The 23,580-nt window shown below is 41.7% G+C and overlaps 1 protein-coding gene across 1 annotated transcript in view; it reads right to left on the bottom strand.

Annotated features, from left to right (window-relative positions):
* Positions 1-4,351: 4,351 nt before the first annotated feature.
* The window catches only part of LOC145390417 (clotting factor B-like), a 62,488-nt gene continuing 43,259 nt past the window's right edge, over positions 4,352-23,580 (bottom strand). The window contains exons 7-11 of the mRNA XM_080265349.1: positions 21,564-21,732; positions 19,673-19,763; positions 16,685-16,784; positions 9,942-10,011; positions 4,352-4,519 (exon numbers count right to left, since the gene is read on the bottom strand). Coding sequence (XP_080121475.1) covers positions 4,352-4,519; positions 9,942-10,011; positions 16,685-16,784; positions 19,673-19,763; positions 21,564-21,732 — 598 coding nt within the window. The remainder of the gene's footprint in view (positions 4,520-9,941; positions 10,012-16,684; positions 16,785-19,672; positions 19,764-21,563; positions 21,733-23,580) is intronic.

Genomic DNA, 23,580 nt, shown 5'->3' with positions numbered 1-23,580 from the left:
ACAATAAATGAGTTTCCTACCTTTTTTACCCCAACCTGGGCCTCTCCCCCCTCATGACTGCTAAATTATTATGCAAGGCTATAGTAATACTGTGCTAGTCATGAACTGTTATGACAAGGGCGTAAAATTATGGGCCAAGTTAGTGTAAAATGGGTATCGTTTTCATTTCTAGTACAGTACATCCCCACAGTACGCGAGTATATGGGCGGCAGAGGACGTCGCGTATTGTACTAGGAATTCGTGTATTGTGAATATCATAAACTTATGGGAAGAATTACATATGGGCGGCACCCCCCTTCATAGGCAACCCTTGAGACCTCTTTCAGACCTAAGTATTGTATTATACAGGGGAACTATCTAAGACATATTACCTAAGATAAAGTAAACCAACAAGATTATGGCTTTACTAGGTAAATCATCATGGATATGGCTTAACTAAACCAACAAGAATATGGCTGCTCACCTTTACCCAAGAGGACAGCAGGCATGATGGAGGTAAGAAGAGGATCCGAGGCAGGATGAGGCACCTAGCGTGCATCTCCTGCATCACCCACCTCACCACCCGACACACCACCTTCCTCACCACTTTCATCACCAGCACTTTTGACACTTGCACTAGCTAATGCACTCACTTCGTTCATAAACTCTTCAAAGTCTATTTCTGACACCTCTGACATCAAATCAGTCTCTTGATCCTCCTCAGGATATGGCTCGTCTGATGTTGAAGGGAGCGATTTCTCACTTTGTTCAAGGCGAAGGTAATGGGTGATGAGTGTTTGTTTGTATCTGTTTACTTCCTGGTTGTACTTGTTGGTGTAGAAGCAGAAGGTTTGTCCAGTGAAGACATCACTTCCTCCACTCGCAACTGAGAGCATTCGATGTCCTTGAATTCTTCCTTGAATTTATCAAGGAAACACAGTACCCTGCTGATCTCCATCATGGACAAATCTTCACTCTCCATCACTGGTGTTGCTGGCTTTGCTGCGATCTCCTGCTCTGCGTCGGCCTCGTCCACTTGATGCACAATTTCCTGGGGATCCTGATCTGCTGCTGCCGAATGTAAACCCCTGATCTCCCCCAGCGAGACGGCCTGAAACCCGGGGCACAGCTTGTGCACTTGTGAGAGTGGCTGCCTTGGCAGTGGCCAGAGACTGAAAGCCACTTCCTGGTGCAATTTCACACAGGTGCGGTACAAGGAGGCGCCAAGCATAGTTAATTGTTGCAGTAGTTATATCTGCCCAAGAGGACAACAAGAGATTGATAGTATCCTTGAGGTTGAATGACCGCCAAAAAGCCATAATAGTCTTCTCAGGAGTTGAAGTTGGTTGTGCGGGTGCTGTGCGTGGTGAGGATGAAGCGGGTGGTGAGTCCAAACCATCCTCGGTGTCCATGACATCACTCCCAACTGTGTTCAAGTCAAGAATTGCCTGCAGTTCCTCACAGCTGTCGGTCTTGCTGCGGAGGTGATCGCAGAGGTGTTGGTGGTATAGCTGCTTGACCGTTGCAATCAACTCCTGGTCTAGTGGTTGGATGGGAGGGGTCGTTCTTGGGGGGAGAAAAACGATCTTGCATTCCTTGCTAAGGTCTGCTAGCCAGGTTGGATGACTTGGGGCATTATCAAGGATGAGCAGCACCTTGAAGGGGATGCAAAGTTCCCGGGATTTTGCCTTGGCATCAGGGATAAAATGCCACAACAGTCACTCGGAAATGATGCTGCTTGTCATCCAACCATCGGAGTTGCTGTACCAGTATACCCCGCTGTCATCCATGCAGCACAGATTCTTGTAACATCTAGGGTGTGCTGCAATATGCACCAAAACAGGCTGCATCTTATGTGAGGCTGATAAGTTCACGGCAAACATGACTGTTATCCTGCTCTTGTCGATTTTTCTGTCCCAGGCCTGGCACTGGTGCTTACTGATATAAGTACACTTCGGCATAGTCTTGCAATACAGGGCTGTTTCATCAGTGTTATAAATTTGGTCTCTGATGTAGCCGCCCTTGTCGATTATCCCCTTTAGGATGGCTGAATAATCCCTGGCCGCCACTTCATCTGCTGATGCACGCTCCCCCATGAGCCGAATGTGACGTAGCTCCTTCCTCTTCAGAAAGCGGCAAAGCTATCCCATGGAGGATTTAAATAATTTCTTAACAGCAAGCTTCAGAGCTGCAGCTTTGTAGAAAATCTTGGCCTGGTCCCTGATGTAGTGCCTGTTCAGTGGAATTCCTTCCTCCTCCTTCCTCAGGATAAATGTAGCCAGGTACCACTCGATAAGAATTATAGCCTGGTTAGTCAGCCTGCTTCTTCTGTCCAATGCCGCTGTCCCATATGTTTTCACAGTCTTCTTTATGGCCTCCCTGTTAGCCCATATAATTCGGACGGACGATTCTGCCGAGCCTAGTTCCTTGCTAATGGCCGTGTTACCCATCCCACTCTCCTTCTTCCTAATGACTTGCATCTTCATGGTATGGGTGATGCACATCTTCTTCCTGGAGGGGGGGGCAGACATCTTGGCTCACAGAAAAAATAGCCTCTGAGTACACGGGGACGTACCTGGAACAGCAAGTGTACCCTCTGTGCACATGTGTTTCCTCTGCTGGGACTCTCACCTCACCACCCTCCAAGCGGCGCATATGGGCATCACGTGACGAGTGAGCAGCATCGCCATCACAAGGTGGGAGGAGCGTAAGTACCGTAACTGTTATCGCTTCTTGGGGGGGCAATGTCGTGTACTCGGGGTAACCCGGAATTTGAGCCACTTTTCGCCCCCCATCTCGCTTACAAGGAGTTCAATTCGCGTACTAATAATAATACACACACACACACACAAAAATAAGTCCTCACGTACAAGGGGGATCACGTACTCGGAACTCGCTTACTGTGGGGATGTACTGTACTGTACTAGAGTGTGCTATTTTACGCATTTTACATTCTGTGATTGAAATCACACTCGGGGGGGGGGGGGACACTGGATTTGCCAGACTATTGGCTTTATTGGATTTGGCTTCCTCCACAACAGACCCGGTATAAAAAGGCATCCACTGTATCCTCTCCTTACATGCTTTTTTTTTTTTTTTCTTCTTATGTCAAACTGGGAGGACATTGAGGGGAATTCAAGGTGCCCAGTGTCAAATAGAATGAGTTTCTACAATAGTGCTTTTTATGGACCATATAGTCTGGCCTTGTTATATGACTTCTTATTCTGTGATACATCCATCCATCATCCAATCCTATGTTGACCCATGAGGAGTGTAAAAGCCCGGGGCTAGGCAAGTTGGTCCTGACATTTAAAATGACAGTGACCTGCCCCACTCATTCCTGAGTGGCATTACATGAGCAATAAACCCCAACCACCTTTTGGATATAAACCTGCACCAGCTCAATGCAATTGGAATGCCATAATTACTCACTAAACCATCAGGCGCCATAATTTGGTTATATGGTTACCACCCAGCGTAGTAAATGGTTTCCTGGTGTATAGGAAACCATTTGGTTTGTCACTCAGTGTAGAGTCACCCACAGGCAGAAGGAAGAGGAAAGAATGAATGAAAGAAAAAGAGGAAGGAAGGAAGAAAGGAAAGGAAAGGGGAGACACCCAAAGCAGCACTACATCGAGTGAGTGGATGGTGAGTGCCCCCACCTACCACAATATCGCTACAATAATTCATAAATTATACCCTATCTCAGTTTGACATTAAAAAATTCACCACGATTTTGCTAGAAAAATGTTTTCAGTGGCCACCTCTAAGAATCTTGTGCAGATTTGGTGACACAAGTAAGTCTGGATAAATAATACCCAGCAAGAAATATCAAATACATGGTGTATTCTGTACTTAATAATGTACAACAGTAGAAGTGCCAATTTTCTCAATCTTTGTATGTTCACAATTTCACACATAATTTGGGAATTTTTATTTCATCATGCAAGTTGATGAATGTTTCAACAGGAGTTAGAGTATAAAAATGTTATTAATGGCTTCAACAAAAAATGGTGCTAGGATAAAGGTTAACTTGGGCATACTTTAATAGTTCTTTCTTTCCCTGTCGTACTCTTTCTTGATTTGGACCCTTGGCTGGGAAAGATGTCAGGATGATATACTGAACTGCAATTACATTCAACATATTTCTTTGCTTGTACAATAAAACACTCATGTGTTCTTTTTATATTTACATCCAATAAATGCTGATAAAAACTTAATATGTGAATTTGGTAATAACTGTATATGATAATACTATGAAACCAAAAATCTCTAAAGTTTGCTACATACACGGTTCTACTGTATATCCTAATACATAATGTACTATGCTAAAGTGTGTCAAAACATATGATGCCTGGGTACAAAAGCACTTTCACATGTACTGAGAGAAAGCTACATTTTTTATCCATTGAAGATGAGCTGTGGCTGCAGCATATATCCCTGGAAAAGCAGCCTGGCCACACCCATATCCTGCTGTCACCACCCCAGCCAGCATATACTTCCCAAAAACATTGTACACCACTGGTCCTCCAGAATCACCCTGGCAAACAAAACCCATAAATAATATGAAAAAAAAGTATTGCTGAGAAACTGGATAGTCATCACAGTGTCTGTCTTAAAATACCTAATTTCATAATCACTGTGATTAAAAGATGGAAAGACCTAGACCTCTGCCCCAAGATAAATGTTATAGAAAATATGGAATCAAACACTATTAACTGAATTCAGCATATCCATTTAAATGAAGACATAAAATGTGAGATCTGTCCAATTTAATCAGACTTGTCTTCTTCAAAATACTTCCCTCCACTATTCATTCAATGTTCCAAACATTTTTTCCGTTCTGAAACGCGTCCTGGAATGCATTTTCAGGGATGGTGCACAGTTCTCATTGCAGATTTTCTTCTATCTCTTCTGTCATCTGAAATTGGAGACCTTTTGGGGTGGATTTCAACTTTGGGAGAAAAAAAACATCTACAAGGGCCAAATCTGGAGAGCAGGGTGACTGGGGATTGAAAGTCAACTCATCTATCTATCTATCTATTGCCAGACGCCACAATCCCGCACGGGGTGGCCATTTGACTCTGAGTTATTTGTTTTACAAGGAGGGGCACTAACCCTCCACCAACCCACATGACACGTTGGGAGCACGTATGGTTTGGTTATATGGTTACCACCCAACGCTGCAAATGGTTTCCTGGCTTACAGGAAACCATTTGGCTTGTCACTCAATGTAAAGCCACCTGTAATGGAAAGAAAAGCAGTAAGTAGTGACAGGAAAGATGGGAGATATAAGAAGAGAGGAGGGCAGGCACAGAAAAAGAATGATAAAGGCTAAGGAAGAAAGTAGGCAGCACTACATCAAGTGAGTGGATGATGGTCGCCACCACCTACCACTCGTGCTTCGCCAAAATGTCACAGATAAGGAGCAATGCATGAGCAGGTGCATTGTGATTGTGCAGCATCCAGGTTTTGTTTGTCCAAGCCTCAGTCCTCTTCCTTCGCATTTCCTCCCTCAAACGATTCAGGATGTCTATGTAAACCTCTTTATTTACTGCCTGACCATGTGGACGAACTCATGATGAACAATGCCCTTCCAATAAAAAAAAAAAAAAAGGATGATCAACAAAACATTCAATCTGAGGGACTCTAACATGTTTTTCTGGTCAGAGTACACTTCCACACCACTGCGATGACTGCCTTTTTGTTTCAACATTGTAACTGTACACACATGTGTCATTACCTGTTACGACATTTTTCAGAAATTTTCATCAGTATTTGAACAATCATACAGCTCCTGCTTGACACTGAAAACGGTTCTCCTTTTGTTCATACTGTCAGCAGACACAGCACAAATTTTGAGGCAACACAATGCATCTTCAGTTTTTCTGTGAAAATCATAAGCTACCAGCTATTACAGATGCCTACTACTTCGGAAATTTCAAGAACAGTCAGGTGACGATTTCACAGATCACAGCATGCACTTTCTCAACATGGTTATTGTCTCTGGACATGAAAGGCCGTCTAGATTTGAGATCATCACTGGTGGATGTTCTTCCTGATTTGAACTCCTGGAACCACTTGTGACATTGTGTACTGCTAAACAGTCCTCCCCATATGCCTGTTGCAACATCTGAAAAGTCTCCATAAAAGTTTTCCCCACTTTGAAACAAAATTTCACACAAACACATTGCTTTTCAAGATCCTTCATTGTTCAACTTCCAAAAACGATATATTGTATTTCAATTCCAAATATGCAGTTTTTGCACCAAAAGAGTATATGACCAAAAATAGGTCAAGGTCATTCATATTTGGCACAAGTACTTGGGTTACCCTAGGATATCTTCCTGTATATCATCAAGGTTCTAAGAAAAAAGGGCAAAGAAAATAATAATAATAATACTTACCAAAACAATAAACCTCACCATATATATGTCGAGTCTTAATAAAACTCCTTTTAATATTGATGACCAGGGCTGTCTGATCACAGCTGGTTACCCAGAGAAGGCCCATGGGATGTACATGACCTTGCCAATGTCAAGTCACCTATGTTAATTTTCTCTTTTGAGCTAAATATGTTATCAAAAGCTGTGACAATGTGTCTAAAATAGTAGTAGCTAGCTAACAGGACACAACATTCCAGCAGGTCTGTCATGACTGCACAATCATGGTGATAGTGCAGTCACTGGTTTTGGTAATACACTAGTATGTAGGCTGTGCAAACTTCAGTTTTCACATTTGGCACATACCATGAAGATGAGTACCAAGGCCATATGTGCAGCAATGAGCCTTGCTTTAGACGCCATGGTGCCCAAGAAAAAAGAAAAAAAGGTGTGCATGATGGTCTGGCTTAAGAAAAGAACAAAATTCACACATCATACTGGTACCTTTCTACAGGACTAAGACTGCACAATCATTCCCATACATCGTATGGCATGACTCCGCAATCTTTATGGATGACAGAGAAATATCAAACCATGCTAGAAACTTGCCCAATCACAACTGACTATGTATGGGGCCCCATGAGAACTTGGCACTCAGTATAAATTAATTCTCAAGTCTATCTATCTAGCTATTGCCAAATGCCTTAATCCCACAGGGGGGGCGACAAACAAATTGCCTCCATGTCACTCTGTCCAATGCCATTTCACTGCCCTGCTCCCAGCTCACACCCTACTTTCTCATACATCTCTCTACTTCATCTCTCCATCTCATCCTTGGCCTCCCCCTCTCTCTCCTCCCCTCCGCCTCACTCGCATACACTCTCCTCGTTAGTCTCTTGCTCTCCATCCTCTCCACATGGCCAAACCACCTCAATGTATTTCTCCTAACGCTTTCTATCACATCCACATCCACACCACAATGCTCCTTCACTTCCTCATTTGTCAGTCTGTCTCTCCACGCAATTCCACATGCTCCTCTCAAATAACTCATTTCCACTGCTCTCTCTCTCTCTTGACTTGTGTCCTTCCAACAAGGTCCAAGCTTCACTTCCATACATTAAGACTGGTATCACAATACTGTCATGCAGCAACTTTTTTACTTCCATGCTCACTTCTCTGTTCCTTATCAGTGCTTTCAAAGTACTCTTTTCATTCATACTGCAGCACCATGTCTCACGCCTTTAGATGTTCTTACCTTACCATAGTTCTCATACAAAGATCTGTTCCTCACTCCAACTATGTTGCTAATGTCATAAGCTGTTCTACAGGTCATTTGTGCAGCCATATCATGAGTACTCTTCTTAAGGTGCCTCCAGAAGATGGAATGAACATCTTTTTATGAAACCAAGAAGACATCTATTACTTGTAATGAGTTTTGGTGGCATTCAGTTTATGAAGCCCAACCTAAGGAAACATACCTCCCTCTTTCTCCTCAAGTTGCACCAAGGGAGTAACAGTGGCACTGCTCACTTGCACAAGAGTACCATTGCATGGGGGGGTTCTAGCTAGTCCAGGAGACTATGATATAGGGAACCCGGAATCAGGAGCTCATTTTAAAGACAAAGCAAGGCACTTGACAGCTCTGGAGGGAAGACATTATGCTAAATTGTGACATTTTAATTGGAGACATGGTGTAACATGTTCACTCCATAGTTCTATGAGTCTGGGATATCTTCCACTGCCATTTCTAATGCCTGTGTGGTGTCATTAGTGGCTTAAGGCTACTTCCTGAAGTCCCTTCATGACATACCTGGTACTTGCTAAAAGTTAAAGAAAATGCTTCTTTGGCTGCATAAAAAGCTTTTTTTCCACCACTGATTCCTAAAAAAAAAATAATAATAATAACAAAATAGTTAACAGTCATCATCCTTATAAGATCATATGCCTTTCCTTCTTTCTACTTAAGAAACTCATCACATGTTTCCTACTAAACACACTGTATTACCTCCTCCTCTTATCAAAACTCCTTTCTTGCATCTACCTCAACCACCTACTTTTTCTTCCACTGTTCTTCACCTCCAAATTCCACCATGCCTCTCTTTCTTATTAATAACACCAAACACAGCATTTGCATTTCTAGCCAAACATTTTTCCTAGGTAAAACACAAATATTCCAAATAAATTTGCCCCTAATTTGCCACTTCTAACTTTGGCCCAACTTTTTCTTATAATAATCTGCCACTGCATGGCTTATTACCTTCATTTTTAACCTTTCACTTTCCTCTTACTCTCCAAACTCCTCTCATGTTTTGATTTCAAAATCCTATGATAAGACACACTTCTGACCTCTCACTGTCCTTGCATCACTAACACTACCAAACATCTTTCATTCTACAGTACATGTACTGTACTGTACTGTACACTCAAGGAAAGTTCGGCATTATATGTTCCCACAAGTTCAAACTTCTGAATAAGAGACACACATTAATGAAGCAGTAGCCAAACACTCACTGATCTAGTAACTGTGTGTGAGAGTGATGGGGTTATGGGAGGAGGAGGGTTATGGAAGCTTAGGACTCCTACTCTATCTCCTCCCATTCCCACGCCTCTCACATCATTATCAGACAGGTGACTGTCTGGCCACTGCTTCACTAGTAATCTCCCATTCAGTGTCTGAAGTGGTGGGCAAGAGTTTAACATAAAAATTGCCTCAACTGTACATAATCAGTAACAACCCTTTCAACATTCTCTCCAGTTTCTCTATACCACATACTTATAAGAGGTATGGAAGAATAAGGTGGCTTTAGGAGTGGTTGAGGATGTGAGGATAAAATATGTGCAATAAGACATAGTGGAGAAGGCTTGTGAGAGTGACTATACAATATTTATGGCATTTATGGATCAGGAAAAGAGTGTACGACAAAGCTGATTCTTTCACCAATTCTACCCCTTTAAAATCTTCATTTACACCTCTCATATTCAACAATCTTTAAAGCCTGCCTAGTGTCCTGGAACCTAGGCAGGGACAGGACCCATATTTAAGGCCATCTGGACCATGGCAAAAGTTTTTGACAGCAAAGGATCCTGGTCTGCATCAACTTCTTTCTAACCTACCTGGTGTGCAAGGAATATGGGGGCAATATTCTTTCTCCCTAATCCTAGGGACAGGATTTACAGTATAACATCCAAGGATGATGAATAGTTTCCTGATACAGATAAACCACTTGATTTGCCGATTTTATAATCATTGGTACGAAAATTATGTCAAATGAATGCAGTATAGGGTGGGCACTGTCATTCAACACTGCAATAAGAAGGCAATTTTAAATAACCATTCACTTGGTGGAAAAAAAGAAAAGAATAATGGAAGGAAAATTGATGGAACCGAAATGAGGGCTACATGTATGGTATCCTGGAGAAACTTGCCACATTCATTCCTTGCTGAAGGGTTGGAACAAAGCAAGTTCTGAATGTTATTCATATATATATATATATATATATATATTTATACACACACACTCTATATGGAGAGAGAGAGAGAGAGAGAAACAATGACACTTCATCTGTGGAACATTTTACCTGGCAAGCATCCTTCCCTCCAAATCTGCTGCCAGCACAAAGGAAATTTGAATCAACACCACTTGGGAATCTGGAAAAAAATAATAATACAGTAATAATACAAAGCTACAGGACTGTGATGTTTCCTGGGTGGCTGGCTATCACAAGGGTGAAAAGTGACAAAATGCTTGGTAACTAGCTACAAAATTATCACTCAGGGAAGCTCTGCCGCAACTAAAAATAGGTGCAACCTAAGCCTAATACAAACCATATTATACATATAAATTTTCTGGAGGTACCTCTGAGGTTCTGAAGATATTGAGGTTTATGAAGAATTACAATGCTAATTTGTATGTAAAACCAAACCAATGTACAAAAACCCAACTAATGTATTCTGTCTAGATTTAAGTCTAATTCTCCAATAACAATGACTACATGAATAAGGAAACTCTTTGGAAACTGTCATTCACGAGACAGCTCTCTTGGTCTACACTTACTATACAGCCTACAGCCAAAAACATAGTGGCCAATCACACATTTCTCTATATGTCTCTTATCACAATGCTCCTTATGTCTTGTAAATGTTATGAATACTATAAAATGTGGTGTGGTGGGGGGGCTGTGTGGTGTGATGTAGTGTGTAGCTGCATGGAGTGATATGGTGAGTAGCTGTTTGGAATGATGTGGTGTGTGGCTGTGTGGTGTTGTGTGGTGTGTGACAGTGTGGTGTTATGTGGTGTGTGACAGTGTGGTGTTATAGGTGTGTGACAATGTGGTGTGGTGTGGTTTATGACTGTGTGGTGTGGTGTGGTATGTGGCTGTGTGGTGTGGTGTGGTGTGTGGCTGTGTGGTGTGGTTGTGTGGCTGCATGGTGTGGTGTGGTATGTGGCTGTGTGGTGTGGTGTGGTTGTGTGGCTGCATGGTGTGGTGTGGTATGTGGCTGTGTGGTGTGGTATGGTTGTGTGGCTGTATGGTGTGGTGTGGTGTGTGGCTGTGTGGTGTGGTGTAATGGCTGTATGGTGTTACATAGTGTGTGGCTACATGGTGTGATGTGGTGCATGGATGTGTGGTGTTATGTGGTGCATGGGTGTGTGGTGTTATGTGGTGTGTGACTGTGTGGTGAGATGTGGCACATGACTGTGTGGTGCGATGTTGTACATGGTTGTGTGGTGTGATGTGGTGCATGGCTGGGTGGTGTGATGTGGTGCATGGCTGTGTGGTGTGGTGTGATGTGGTGTGTGGTTGTATTTACCTATTTGTATTTACCTATTTGTAGTATACAGGAATTGAGCAATGCTCGTGTTGTCCTGTCTCCATATCCACATTTATCAAGTCTACCTTTACACACATGAATGTTTTTCTCATGCACCACTTCTTTGTCTAAGTCGTTTCAAATATTTAAGAATATACCTAATTGTGATATACACGAAATGTACTATGCTCGTGGGTTTCCGTCGCTGTTTCTCAGTAAGTCGAATTTAACTTTAAACTCGTTTAAGTTTTTAGACTGGACGATCTCTTTGTCCAGGCTATTCCATAAGTCTATACTTCTGTAAGGAAAGCTATATTTCTTGATATCCTTCAAGCAGCTTGACTTTTTCAATTTCATTCCATGTCCTCTTGTTGCTCTCTTATCCCATACAAACAGATCTTCTTTGTCAATTTTATCTACTCCCACCATGGTCCTGAACACCGCAATCATGTCTCCCCTCTTTCTCCTTTCCTCTAACGAAGGCAAATCCAGTTTTTCCAGCCTCTCTCTGTATGACAGGTCTGTCAGACTGGGGACCATCTTGGTTGCTGTTCTTTGTATTCTCTCAATCTTGTTTATATCTTTCTTTTGTGTGGGCACCACACTACCGCTGCATATTCTAACCTGGGGCGGATCATGGCCACTATCAATTTTTTCATCATTTCCTCATCCATATAATGAAATGCTACTCTTATGTTAGTCAAGAGCTTATAAGTCTCTCCAACTATCTTGTTAATGTGCTTTTCTGGTGACAAACTATCTTGGACCAGCACTCCCAAATCTTTCTCTTCTCTCCTTTTTGTGATTAATTCATTACCCAAAAAATAATTCAGTGATGGTCTCCTGGTACTTTTACCCATTTCCAATATTTTACATTTCTTTACATTAAATTTCATTTCCCACGTCCGGCTCCAATTGTGTATCCTATCCAAATCCTCCTGCAGTATTTTACAATCCTCCTCAACCTCTATCTTCCTCAAGATCTTTACATCATCAGCAAACAGACTCGCATAACTGTTCACTCCATCTACCATATCATTTACGTAAATCAGGAACATTACTGGCGCCAACACTGAGCCTTGAGGGACTCCACTTGTTACTTCCCTCCATCCAGACATCTTTTCCTTTATTACTGTCCTCATTTGTCTGTCTCTCAAAAAGTCTCTCATCCATTCCAGAAGTTTCCCCTTTAGTCCTCCTATATATTCTAGTTTCCACATTAGTCTCTTATGAGGTACCTTGTCAAAGGCCTTCTCTAAGTCTAAGTACACACAATCCACCCAACCATCTCTCTCCTGTACCACATCAATCGCTCTTGAGAAAAAGCTCAACAAGTTTGAAACACATGACCTTCCACTTCTGAATCCAAACTGACATTCAGCCAAAATATTCATCTCTTCCAGATATTTTATCCATCTGTCTTTCAGGATTCTCTCACACAATTTTGCGACCATGCTGGTTAGAGACACTGGTCTATAATTCAGGGGTTCTTCCCTGTTTCCCCCCTTGTAAATTGGTACCACATTTGCCCTCTTCCATTCTTTTGGCACTTTCCCCTCTTCCAGTGGGCATACAATTAAGCTGTGAATTTTATCCGCCAGTTGTTCTCTGCATTCCTTCAGTACCCAATTAGAAATTCCATCAGGTCCTGGGGCTTTCCTTACATCTTGAGTTTCCAGTAATTTATACACTTCCTGCACCTCCACTTTTATATCTTTCATCACCGGAACATTTCTAATCACTCCCTCCCCTTCCACAAGCTCCTTTTCTTTAGTGAAAACTGACTGGAAACGTTTGTTCATTATTTCTGCTTGCATTGCCGCATCCTTAAAGACCTCTCCATCTACTTTCAGCTTGGTGATTCCTTCCTTTTGCTTCAGTTTAACATTAACAAATCTATAAAACAGTTTGGGTTCATCCTTGCATTTGTCAATTACACCTTTTTCAAAATTCCTTTCTTCTTCCCTACGTATTCTTGTGTATTCGTTTCTTGTTCTTTTATATTCTTCCTTTGTTCTGTCGTTACCTCTCTTTCTCCAATTGTTCCACGCCTTATCTCTCTCTTTTTTGGCTATCATACACCTTCTATTAAACCACTCCTTTTTCCTGTTTTCTTTCCCTCTTACTCTTGGTACAAATTTTTCCACTCCCAAGTTATAGAGGTCTAGAAAGATATCCCACTTCCTCTGTATCTCTCTTGTTTCTCTGAATTTTCTCCAATCCGCATTTTCAAAAAAATTTCTCAATCCTGTAAAATTTGCTTTGCCAAAGTTGTATCTTCCCTGTCTATGAAGCTCGTCTCTTGGCTCGACGTTTCCTATTAACATCTGGAACTCAATGACCACGTGATCACTTTTTCCCAAAGGACAGAGATATTCCAATGATTCTATTACATCGGGTTCTTTGGTGAACAGTAAATCTAACCTTGCTGGTGTGTCCTCACCTCGAAACCGTGTCTCTTCTTTGACCCACTGCGTCATCACATTATTCATTATTATATTTAATAGCATAGTACCCCACGAATCCTCGCCGCCTCCCGAGTACCATTCCTCCCAGTTCACCTCTTTACAATTAAAGTCACCCACCAAAATTATATTATTGCTTTTCTCAATTATTTTTTGCAAGTAGCTAGCCATATCTGACAACATCTCATGGTATTCGTCATCCTTCCATGCTCTCGTCTTTGGGGGAACATATACTACCGCCATATCTCTCTTAACATTCTCTCCAGTTTCTAATTTCATATATATCACTTCAGCCCTGCCTTCTCCCATTTCCACAGTATCTACATTTATGTTGTTCTTCACTGCTATCATCACTCCTCCTCCCTTTTTTTCTTTCCTGTCTTTTCTCCACAGTTTGTATTTACCATCTCCCAAATGAACATCAATATCTTCTCTTAATTTGGTCTCTACAAGGCACATGACATCAGGTTCATGTTCTCTCAAGAAATCATTAATTTCGATCCTTGTCGATATGAAACCATCAACATTAGTATATATCACCTTCAAATTATTTTTGACATTAATAATACCCTCTTCTCTCCTACTCTCTGTCCGTACCACTTCTTCAACTTCTGATCTTTCACAACCATTCCCCCTAGTTTCCTTCACTTCTATTTCCTTAAATACCATTTCCTTACTTTCATATCCAATACTCTCCAAAAAAAAGTATTACGTTCTTCCTCTGTCCTCTTATCATTTTGTTCCTTTACTTCTTCCTTTAATGATTTTAAAACTTCTCTTTCTTCTTCATTCAGATCTTTTCTTATTATAATATTTTCCATCCCCGCCTCTTTGCTTAATTTCCAGGTCACTTTAAGTATCTCATTTATTACACTTTCTGATGTAAACTTGACTCTCATTGGTCTTGTTTCCCCTTTCTTATAAGGCCCTATCCTCCTTACTTCCTCAATTTCTTTTACCCACTTGTCTCCTTCAGGGTCAATCTTGCCTAATATTCCTCTCACCATGTTCGTGTCTTTCTCGAGTCTTGCGAACCTAACCTTTTCTTCCTCTTCCCTGTTTCCAAATACTACCACACATCTGTTCCTTTCTACAGTTTCTCTCACTATTTTCTCTTTTTTCTTCAGTATTTTCACTACATTTTCTTCCATTTCTTTCTTGTTCATTTCCCTTTCTTCCTGGATGATCTCTCTTAAGCTGACCACTTCTTTCTGTTCTTCTTCTACGTGTGCCCACTTTGCCTTGTGTTCTTCTAGTACATTACTCACCTTCTCCGTTTTATTAGTACTCTCTTCAAGTTTCCTCCTCAGTTCAACATTCTCCCTCTTCAAATTCTTAATCTCTTCATTGGCTGTTTCGTTGGACTGGATTAGACTCTGTATGGTGGTTTCCGTATTTCCTGACACATCCTTTATCACTAGATTCTCTACTTTTTTTTCGAGTTCACTAATCCTCATAATTAATGTTTTCATCAGGTCCATGACATTAGTATTAGCATCAAATCCTTGAAATTCCATTCCCTCATTGTTTACATTTTCGGCCATCTTTAACGTACCGGTAAAGTACCTAAACAGCTGTTACCGAATAAGCCACAAACATTCATGTATACTATTGCCAACAAATCTTTACATTTTTGGTAGTCTACCAACTTTCATTATTTTAAATTTAAAGAAAGACCCTAGGAGACAGGACAGACAAAATTCCTGAAACTACTCAAGGTTAGGAGCGATGCCTGGGACGACCTCTCTCTCCGGCTGCTCTGTGTTGTAACATGTGCGGCTGTGAGGTGTGATGCGGTGTGTGGTGAGAGATGTGACGTGGTGCATGGCTGTATGGTGTGTGGCTGTGTGACTGCAGTGTGGAGTGCAGCTGTGTAGTGTGATGGGGTGTGTGACTGTGGTGTGATGTGCAGCTGTGTGATTTGCACCCTGTCTTGTAATATGGGTGGGTAACTGGGGTACAAAGTGCATTTCATTTCATTTCATAATCTATGCATGTCTATATTAACCTTCCTTCATTCCACATTCTGGGACAGGGTACATAATAAATACCAAAAGAGGTCAGGCAGCTTATACAAAGAAAACATTTAAGAACTTCTGCTTTATCTCAGCATTTTTCAGACTATGATCTGGAGAAAACTGCAAGATTTAGCAGCTGGTTTGGCATCCCCTGAATAGAAAACCTTAATGCCACTATGTCCAATCCTGATATTGGAGTTCCACTAATAAGAAGAATAAAATCATTTTGACTAAGTTTCTAAAACAATGTCTGGCCATTATCTCTGATAATTACATGCTTAATGTTTAATGTAATGCCTGACAAAGTAACTGCTTACCTATTGCTTATCCTATTGTAGTAGAGGTATATGATTTCTTATGCAACCTCGGTATACCATTAGATTTAGAGTACCCTTGTAAAACTGAATATGATGTATTGTGTTATGTGATTTTTGGTCCTGGAATTTGAATATGTTTAGTATTGAAATCTGAAACATAATTGTTTTGTGATGCAAAAAAGGTTACTGGGGACAAAAGATATATAGAAAACCCTCACTATGACAAACCCCAATATAGCAGATACTAGATTTAATGAACACCATGAAGCCCACCAAACTCTCATCAGCTAAAACGAACAATGTCCATTAAATGGGTCACAATACATGTGTTTTCTACCCTTTTTACTCCAACCTGGCCTGAAACTGCATTATCCCTATCATGATTGGTGAGTTGTAATAACCAACTACACTTTACTAGTCATGAAGAAGTGCTATGACAAGGATGTGATGGCAATATTATGGGTGAAGTTAATGTAAAATGGGTATAGTTTACATTTTAAGTACTAGAATATGCTATTCATTTATTTTCAAACATGAGCCTGAAATCCCACCTGGGAGGAAAGCCTCAGACCGAGTATGACGAACAATCAGCTTTAACGAACTTGGCTTTCCCCCAGTTAATCTGTTTTAGAGATGGTCTACTGTATTATAAACATTATTAACAGATGACTATAAAACTATTGCTTTTGTAACATACTGGCTCTCGGTGTACCTTGTGGTGTAATCGAAGAGTCTTCTATAGGCTGCATCACACTGCGAGGTTGGAAACAAAGTCACCACCACCTCACGTAGAACATCGCTCAGATCACCACCTTGAAAGATGAGAAAACAATTTGAGTAAATCTTCAGCACTTCCTTAGAGACTCAGGCATCACCAGGTTTACTGCCTCAGTCCAGTTTCTACACAGCCTGTTTCACCTGAAGGATTTGGTAGCTTTGTTATCAACTAGAAGCACAATACACCTGCAGACTCCCTCTACTACTGTAGGACAGGCATGAATGTCAAACTGCACTGCACAGGCACAGGTTCTTCCAGGTTCATCCCCTGCCAGTGCAGCCTAGCCTCATGGGTCTTTACAGAAGATAATTACCCTACTACACTTGAAAGCCAATAAAACTTTACTATTACCATCCAGACAGCCCTCCAAAACTGTGTTTTCATCACTACCACTGTCACAAACATGTAGACAGGTAAATTTCAGCTGATCAAGCAACACCTTGATCTTTCTCCAGTTCATTCTTAATCATCAGTCACCATTCATCCAACAATGGGTTATATAAAACAAAATGAGGTATCTGTTCCCTTCACTTGCCCAAAGTGGAAGAAATGAGGCACAATCCATCCCCTCTGTTCAATCACAGTCATTATCCAGTAACCATTCCTACCACCAAACCAACAGCTGGCTTTATTCTTGAACCTGAGGATGGACACACCAGCCTCCACTATGGACTAAAGGGTGATTCTTATTGTGGCTCCAGGCTCATTCGAATGCGAACCCAGTGGACTGCAGACAGAAGATGCTCTTCTTATGTCCACCATCTTTCTTTCAGAGGCTTAAGTAACTGCATGTGGAGGAAATAAATGGTTGTAAAGCCTGGCACAGAGGGGGTCCTCTGGTCACAGGGCAATGTAGAAATAAGCAGCCACAATCATATTCTTTCAAAAACGTCCACGCAACACACCAAAAGAAGTGGGGCTCTAGGCCCAAATATTTTCCTGAAATGTATTGCTGCACATTGCTGTACAGAACTAGAACTGTGTCCTTCTGCCAGTTTCCAACACCCACCAGTTTGTGATTTAGTGCAGGACCAACACCCTACATCTGAATCGTGGGGCAGTGCCTTAGAGCATTTCTAACTATACCAAGCAACAGTGTCAGTAATATGGTTCAAGACAGTGTGTTAAGCAACTGGTTATGACTGACGTTGTGTGTAACATAATCCACCCAGAAATATTTTAAATGGTGTTGTGACAATTGCTATGCTGTTATGGATCCAGTAGTTATATTGTTTCTGATGTGTGACATACCCAAATGTTGTTTTAAAAACTACTGGGTTCATTGTAATCTGCAACACTGTCTAATACACAAAACTGGCCCTTACTGAAAAGTGTGAGACTGACAGCACTGGAAATTATCAATGATGCAGGCTACTTCTATACCTCACTTCTGTCAACAACAAAGTTACAGAAACATGTGACATATGTGGATACAAATTGAGCCCTGTTTCCAATAATGTATCTATCTTTAGTGAAAACTATGAAAACAAAGTTACAACTCAAAAGCAATATGGGTATAGGGGGCAACCTAACTGAACTAATCGCACTAATAACATCATAGAGATTTTTCCATGACTGCAGCATTCCTACAAAATGGGATGCACAGTTATCAAATGGCAAAGGATGTTTACCTGACACTACATACAGTGAAGTAAAGTCAAACACTTGGCTTAACTCCTTAAAGGCGGCCGTGTACAGTCGCTCCCCCCCCGAGTGGCGGGGTTGTATCGCGGTCTGAGTACCTGTAGGAAAATATTCGCCAAAAATCAGAGATTAACCCTAGAACATTATACTTGGTATGGCAGATAGTACTTACATTCAGCTTTCTCCAGAGACAGGTGTTGAGCCTTCGTGGACTACCCAAGGACTTGTGGAGACTTGCAAAGTTGGGTAACCAAATCTTCACTTTCACACCTCCAGCAACCCGGTTTCCCCTCTACCACAGCCTCATTTTGTCACGGTAAACTTTATACTACAACGTAAAGGTAGTTAGGAATCCGTATTTGTACAATAAGCACTGAAAATAAGGCTAAAATCAACGGAGTGTACGGCCGACATGCAGTGTGGCGGTGGTCTTCCCGTCACTCAACAAACATTTCCATTTTCACAGCTAAAAACATGTATACTACATTATTTTCAATCATATTACTTCCCAAAAGATCACCACGGTGCGATTTTTATTCTGCCTTACGCCCGTCACTTTATTCTCGTTCCTGTCGGCCGCTTGCACTGACTCGGAAGAGCTAGAACTCGCCATAATGTCACTTTGAAAGCCTGCGGTAAACTGACGCTAAACAGGGGCAAACCGTGAGAAAAAAAGCTAGTGTTACAACTGGGGAAACAAGCGTTTCCTATTAGCATAAACTGCTTGTGAGAGGAGAGCGTAGATTTACAGTTCTGAGCACTCAGAGCGCTGCCATGTATCACAGCCAGGCTGGCAGGGGCCGTGGTGGGGGGGGGGGATGGGGGAAAAACGCGATACTTGGCAACAACGGAGGTCAGTGGTACAAAGGTCAAGTGTGCTAAAAGTAGCTAAAGGGTGGTGGTACTAATAGACAATACTAGCTGGAGCCTGCCTGCCCGCGGTTATTCAAAATTTACTAGAATCGCAAATGCGACGCTCCGCCGTTATGTCCTTTTTGCCGAGCGTCGCAAACACGACGATCCGCGTTTAAAGGGTTAAGTACACTCTCATACAGTCATCCACAAATACCATGTCATCAATCCAGCCATCACTTCCATCCCTGAACTAATATCCCTCCTCACCCTTAAGCCCTCACCAACCCATAGCCCTACTTATACAGTTACCAGAGAAATGCTCTTCTCTCTGCAGCTTCAAATTACTGTAATTATCTTAAACTGATGGGGTTTATGGATGACTGTTAACATGCATTCACATCAACATTCACACACAAAAGTTACCAAATTCAGTGGCACCCCATCCAGCCAATACCAGTCCATGACCCAGCGGTGGTGCATCTTTGGGATTCCAAGGTAAACACACTGGTGAAATCTGCAAAAACCCAGCATGTATTAGGAGAGTGTCTGTACTGATCAATATCAAAATGATCATACTCTCACATTTAGCTAACCAAACAAGTATAGACAACCATCCGGAAAGAATACTGACTTGCTAAACTTGGGTTCTTTGTAGGCAATGCTGAGGGCAGAGCATAAGGACAGCACACAGGTGAGGCATACTCTTCTGGTACCTCTCATTCTCAATAAAGTCCTTTATACAGTGTCTTCCTACATTACCCTACTTGTATTTACAGACAGAGAGAGAGAAATATCCAGTGGACAGCCACAATTCCTCCCTCACCTAACTCAGTAACCAAAATGAACAATTCATGCTGGAATCTATTCATCACTTCTTCACACAGCCCAACCGGAGAGGGATATGTTGATACAAAAGCGTGGATATAATGATCAATCAATACCTCTTTAATTAGAATTCTTGCATTCATTCTCCACACCTCAAATTACTTGTCTATTCACTGTTCAGCAATCATAATCCCTACTCTACTGATCCCCACAGGACACCTCACTACTCCAAAAGAAATTACATCTGTCACATGAACCTCTCTCCACATTGTCCACTGTCAACCTTACACATAATCTCCCTCCCAACTAATGTCTCCAGCACCTCTCCTGCAATCCCTGAGCATTCCTACATTCAGGAGTCAGAGAACTTACTCCCTCTGCTGCTGATCAGTGCAATCATTTCAAATTGCCGTAAGCACTAATCAATACAGCCCTATCAAAACTTGCATGATGAAACCCCAGGGAAAATTCTCCTATTTGGCAACTCATATGGGTCCCTTTACCTCTACAATGCACCCAGACATAACACCACCTCAGTACAACAACTGTAGCAATGGAATAGCTTTATTTTCAGTCTACTATGCATTTACATGTTTTCTGTCAAGTATATCTTCCTTTTGATAAACATAACACAACTTTTCCTCTAAGGAATGTTAATACAAATCTTTCTAAACAGTTTGCTAAAGAAAAGAATAATTCTGCCATCGTAATGGCAGAATATTTGAATAACTCCAGACATAATGCAAAATATACATGATAAAGCAGATTACCATGGAAATCTGTTCAATGTTCTATACACTTCCTTTTTTATTATAACACATCTTAGCATGTACAAACAGCCAAAAAGCCATTTTCCGAATGCATACCTTACTTGCCATCACATACAGTAGAGAAATGAACATAAATAATAGGTTCCTCTAACATGTGGATAGTGAGATTCTCATTATTGTTTTCAATTGCACCTGTCCCTAGCTGCGAATTCTAGATTAAAAAAAAATGTAACACAGAGAAATTAACAGAAATAATGGGTTCTACAAACATGTGGATAATGAGATTCTCATTACTGTTTTCAACTACACCTGTCCCTAGCAAATTCTAGATAAAAAAATGTCAAAAGAGAAATGTTTTGAAAAATCAGTGATAACTCAGCATCACTAATAATGAAAATTTACAAGAAGCCCAGCAGTGAAATGGCCCAAGAGCTCCCCCACGATTATTTTTGGGTTATTTTCACTTACCTTGGATTTCATATTGTTCATAAGTGTGGTGTATTGGTGTCATCAGGGATCAGCCATCCAGCCCCAACAACCCACCACTGCAAGGCAGGGCAGATGTGCTTGTAACCCTGTTACCTTAGCCACAGCTGAGCCAGTGGCCTTTATGGCAGCCCACTGTGACATTTTGTATGGAGTGATATGGTACCTCTGTAAAAGGTAAACTGACAACTGTGTTCAACACTCTATACCGTATTTTATTTGAAAAATCATACCTGTAAGCTTATGGGGGCAGATCTGTCAAGGCGAAGGAGAGCAAGATCATGTGTGGCAGCAGGTGCCCGGTACTGTGGGTGTAGCACTACTCCCATCACTCGTATGTCCACCTGTGATGACTCTGCAGACTGAAGATTGTGGGCACCCAGACGTACTAAATCCACAGCACTGGTCAAAGAAATGAGAATACCAATTACTGTGTCCATTTTATCAAATTATTTACAACTACAGTGTACTGTAGACAGCATGGCACAGGAATAACTATTTGCCTTTTCTTGAAATTAGCATTTTTAGGTCTGTGCTCCATAACCAGTGTGCTGTGGTAATGTTAATGGCATCAAGATAGGTTCTATGTGAAGGAAAAAGGACAATAATACTGTCAATATTATGCATGGTGGAAAGTGAAAATAAGTGGAATGAGTATGTACCAGTCGAGTGGAAAAAGAATGTGAACATGCCTTCCCACAGAGTAAAAGTAAAGTCACTGAAGTGCAAAAAACAATGATTGATAAGTCTGCTGAGTGTTGGGGGAATGGTACATGCAAGAAAAATCTGAAAGGTATCTGGTAAGTTCACCATCCACTCACTCGATGTAGTGCTGCTCTCGGGTGTCAGCCTTTTCCTCTCCTCCAACCTTCTTTCCTTCCATGCTCTTCTGTCTTTCTTTCCTTCAGTCTTTCCTTGTCCTTCTACCTATGGGTGACTTTACACTCCCTCTTCTGTCTTTCTTTCCTTCATTCTTTCCTCTTCCTTCTGCCTGTGGATGACTCTACACTGAGTGATATGCCAAATGGTTTCCTGTACACCAGGAAACCATTTACTATGCTGGGTGGTAACCATATAACCAAATTTTGGCACCTGGTGGTTTAGTGGGTAATTATTGCACTTCAATCCAATTGAGCCAGTAAAGGTTTACATCCAAGGGGTGGTTGGGGTTTATTGCTCACGTAATGCCACTCAGGGATGAGTGAGGCTGGTCACTATCATCTTAAATATCAGGACCAACTGCCTAGCAAAGGGCTTCTATGCTCCTCATGGGGCAATGTAGGATTGGATGATGGATCTGGTGAGTGATGAACAGGATGATGCTTGGAATGGCTGAGGATATTTGGATCAGTACAGTATCTGCAGTAACAAAAATAGCTGCTGCTACTGCTGCTGTTGTTGCTCAACTCTAGTTATGCCTGGCCCAGCAGATCTGTCAAAGTCAGGTAAGCAACCACCCCTGAGGTGTCATTCCATAGGTTCTTTACACTGTTGATGCAGCACAGCATGTGTTAAGCAATGCTCCATGATGTGGGTTATGTTGTGTACTGTAGAGCTATTCTATATGCAGGGCATGTGTCATCTGTGATTCCACACAAACCTTTGCTGGTAAACAAGGAGGGTTGGGTGATCTGATCTCAACCAAGCTTGGATGGACTCAATCAGCTATACTTTAGGTATCTCTAATGAGTGGTTATCAGGAGGGGAGACTCACGGTATGTTCTAATTGAGGTGCTGGCCTTGCATGCGCAATGAGTATAAAGGTGCTTCTGACAGACAGTTATTGAGGTTGCTGATCAACCCCAATGTCTGACCAAGCAGACCCATCAATCACAAGCAAGCAACCACCCCAGCAATCTTCCTGTGTGAAAAATCGATGTTCCCTTGAAGTCGGCAGCTCCTCGTCGCAGTGAGGTGTGGGGAAAGTGTGGTTGGTTCCTGGGTGGATGCTGCATTTGTGCTTCTCCACTCAGTTAACTGGGGCACCATGGTAGGCTCCACATCACCCTGTTATCTGGATACATGGTTACTACCCAGCACTGGAAATGATTTCCAGGGTTACAGGAAACCATAAGACATGTCACTCAATGCAGAGCCACGTGAAGAGGAAAGAGGAGTAATAAAAAGTGACAGGAAGGTAAGGGAGGCAAGAACAAGCACAGAAAATGAATGACGGATATGAAAGAAGAAGTACTGTAGGTAACACTACATCAAGTGAGTGGATGATGGGTGCCCCACCTACCACCAAAT

This window comes from Coenobita brevimanus, chromosome 14, assembly GCF_032717465.1.
Source record: "Coenobita brevimanus isolate Jiangsu-jjx chromosome 14, ASM3271746v2, whole genome shotgun sequence".
NCBI lineage: Eukaryota > Metazoa > Arthropoda > Malacostraca > Decapoda > Coenobitidae > Coenobita > Coenobita brevimanus.
Note: the sequence above shows the minus strand (reverse complement) of the source record. Positions and strands in the feature narration are given on the sequence as shown.